This window comes from Echinops telfairi, unplaced genomic scaffold (assembly GCF_000313985.2).
Source record: "Echinops telfairi isolate 266 unplaced genomic scaffold, ASM31398v2 ScPeMD7_7458;HRSCAF=8496, whole genome shotgun sequence".
Lineage (NCBI taxonomy): Eukaryota > Metazoa > Chordata > Mammalia > Afrosoricida > Tenrecidae > Echinops > Echinops telfairi.
This window is the reverse complement of record NW_022111358.1, coordinates 50,924,180-50,926,881: the sequence shown is the minus strand read 5'-3', so window position 1 is coordinate 50,926,881 and position 2,702 is coordinate 50,924,180. Positions and strand designations below refer to the sequence as shown.

The following is a 2,702-nucleotide window of genomic DNA, read 5'->3' as shown; positions in this document are numbered from 1 at the left end:
GTTGTGAAAATACACAGGCAAGGGAGCATGCAGATGTTAGCCGGGTGTCAGGGCAAGAACGGCCAGACTGTTTCTGGAAGCTCTGACCGCAGAAGGCTCCCTGATAAGCAGACCAGATTGTTTCTGGAAGCTCTGGCCACGGAAAACTCCCTGCGAAGCAGAAGCAGGAAGAGCAGCTGCCTTGGCACCTTCTCAGCAATTCAGAATGCGTCCCCTCGTGGGGCCGGTCCAGGGTGGGCCCCCGTGGGGCATTGAGTACAAGTTCCCACAAGCTCCATTTTCTGGGGTAAAAAGGCTCCCAGATGGGTTTGAGGTGCGAACATGAAACTGATCAAACGTGGGTCCCTGCGGCTCCCCAGGCCCGGGACCGCTCCCTGTCTTCATGAGACTGACTCACAGAGCCTCTGTGGAAGCCCACGGTAAACGCCAGTAGCTGTGAGGGCCTGTCTCGCAGGGCAAGGCTGCAATCCCAGTGTCTCGGGGTCATTTGTTAGATGCTTGCTGCCAGGCGATTTTTCTGAATCAGGGCTGGGGGCTTTCGAATCTCCAGTGGTTCGGTTTGTGGGTGAAGAGTCTGCCTCACCCGGGAAGGGTTTTCCATGCAGCTGAGGCGTCACTGGGTCTGACATCCGGAGGGAGGGAGCCAGGCACGCAGGGCCTGTCCCTCCAGGTCAACCCTGGGCATCCCAGGTGTGCTGGCCCAGAACGCAGGCTGGATCCCAGGCTTCCCGGCCCCTGGCCCACCAGCTTTCAATCCTCCAGGAGCACCCCAACAACCAGTGATCAGGACGAAGGAGCCAGAGGCACATCTCCAGCCAGCCACTGGCCATGCCGACTTCCTTATGGGCGCCCAGCTGGCCCCTCAGCGCGTTTGGGGTGCTGCTGTTCCTGGCCGCCTTCATGAATGTACAGCACAGAGGTAAGGCCTTGTCGTGCCTTCTCAGCCCCAGCAGTAACATGGGAGGGGAGGCGTGGATAGGAGCCCAGCCCCACCCTGGGGGTGACTGCTGCCTGCAGGGTCCACGGCCAGGCAGGAGGGAGATGGATGTATGTGAGGGACCCAGAGGGTCAGGTCTTGGGCAGTGTGTCAGCAAGACCCCATGATGGGTCTTTAGCTAAGATGAGTTCCCACCTGGCTCTCCGGGCTCCACCCAGGGGTGTCTCAATGCTCCCCAGAGGTGGGGCACACTCCAAACTAACCAAGTGGAGACCTGGTGGGGGGTGGGGTAATACAGGCAGGATCAACTGTAAAGCTCCAGGAGAGCCTATGTGCAGGGAGGGCGGGAGGCCTGGATGGACCAGAGCAGGAGGCCCAGGTAACCGGGAGTCCCCTGGACAGTCACAGGCAGAGTCCCTAGCTGCCACCACCTGCCAGCTCTCCTTTCTGTCCCCCACCCCACGCCTGGCTGAGGGTCTGTGGCATTCAGACCAAGAGCAGGAACAGTCTCCTGCCTAGCCTTGGGGGTCCCGCCTGCTGCCCTCCCCCGGGGCATGTGTGGGCTTGAGCGCAGGGTGGTCCCAGCGGCCCCAGCGGGTGTGCAGGAGGACTGGGGGCAGGGTTTCCTGCTCACCATGCAGTTAGCAGCCCTGGCGTTCTTTTCTTTCTTTTTTTTTCTTTAATCATTTTATTGGAGGCTCCTACAACTCTTATCACAATCAATACACGCATCAATTGTGTAAAGCACATCTGTACATTTGTTGCCCTCATCATTCTCAAAACATTTGCTCTCCACTTAAGCCCTTGGCATCAGCTTCTCATTTTTCCCCCTCCCTCCCCGCTCCCCCCTCCCTTATGAACCCTTGATAATTTATAAATTATTATTTTGTCATATCTTACACTGTCTGACGGCTCCCTTCACCCACTTTTCTGTGGTCCGTCCCCCAGGGAGGAGGTTCTATGTAGATCCCTGTAATCGGTAACCATCTCCCACCCCCCACCCCAGGCGTTGTTTCTTTTGTCAGAAGCTGAGCCCTGCAAGGTGGGTGCCTGTGCTCGGACAACCCTTAGTGAGGGCATGACTGGTCAAAAAGAGCAAAGACCCTGTCGCCTCTGAAGGGTGCCCACCTGCCCAGGTTGGCGCCTCCGCCTTGCTTTTGCTGCCGGGGCATCCCTAGTGGTCGCACGGGGCCCTGCATGGAGGTCGGGTGACGGAGGCGGGAGGGTGTGCGAGCTTGGCCCCACAAGTTCGGACAGAGGACGCACACCTGTCCTGATGTCAGCATGTGCCGTCTGGTAGGTGCGGGCGCCCTTCACCCGGGAGTCAAGTCCCAGAACCTGCAGCAGTCGAGTAGAACGAGGAAGAACACTACTCAGTACTACACAGGTGAGCCTGCTGCTCACGGGGAGCCGGGCGACAGCGCTGCTGCCCTCCGAACCCCAAGTGGCCTCGGGCCCGCCCAGTGGCACAGCCCTGGGAACGTGTCCGGCACACTGGCCTTCCTCGGCTTTGCTCGCAGGAGGGGTGCTGGCAGAGCCAGGGCCAGCCCCGCGTCCCTCCAGGCCACCGCCCCTTCCCGGGCGCTGCGTGGGGGTGGGATAGGGTTGTGCGCGGAGGAAGAGTGCGGGTCGCGTCTTGGTCATTTGGGTGAGGGCATGCGCCAGTCTCCGGGTGCTGGGCCTCCCCACCGCGTCAGGCCTGGCCGTGCAAGCGCGATAGGAAGGGCCCTGGGCTGGGGTCTCCAGGAGAAGCCCCCGCCCCCCC

General features: G+C 60.5%; 1 protein-coding gene across 1 annotated transcript in view; it reads left to right on the top strand.

Moving 5' to 3' along the window:
* Positions 1-2,702, top strand: part of SECTM1 (secreted and transmembrane 1) — a 9,862-nt gene that overhangs the window by 3,193 nt on the left and 3,967 nt on the right. The window contains exons 2-3 of the mRNA XM_045299960.1: positions 763-919; positions 2,238-2,324. Of these exons, the coding sequence (XP_045155895.1) occupies positions 829-919; positions 2,238-2,324 (178 nt within the window). The 5' untranslated portion in view covers positions 763-828. The remainder of the gene's footprint in view (positions 1-762; positions 920-2,237; positions 2,325-2,702) is intronic.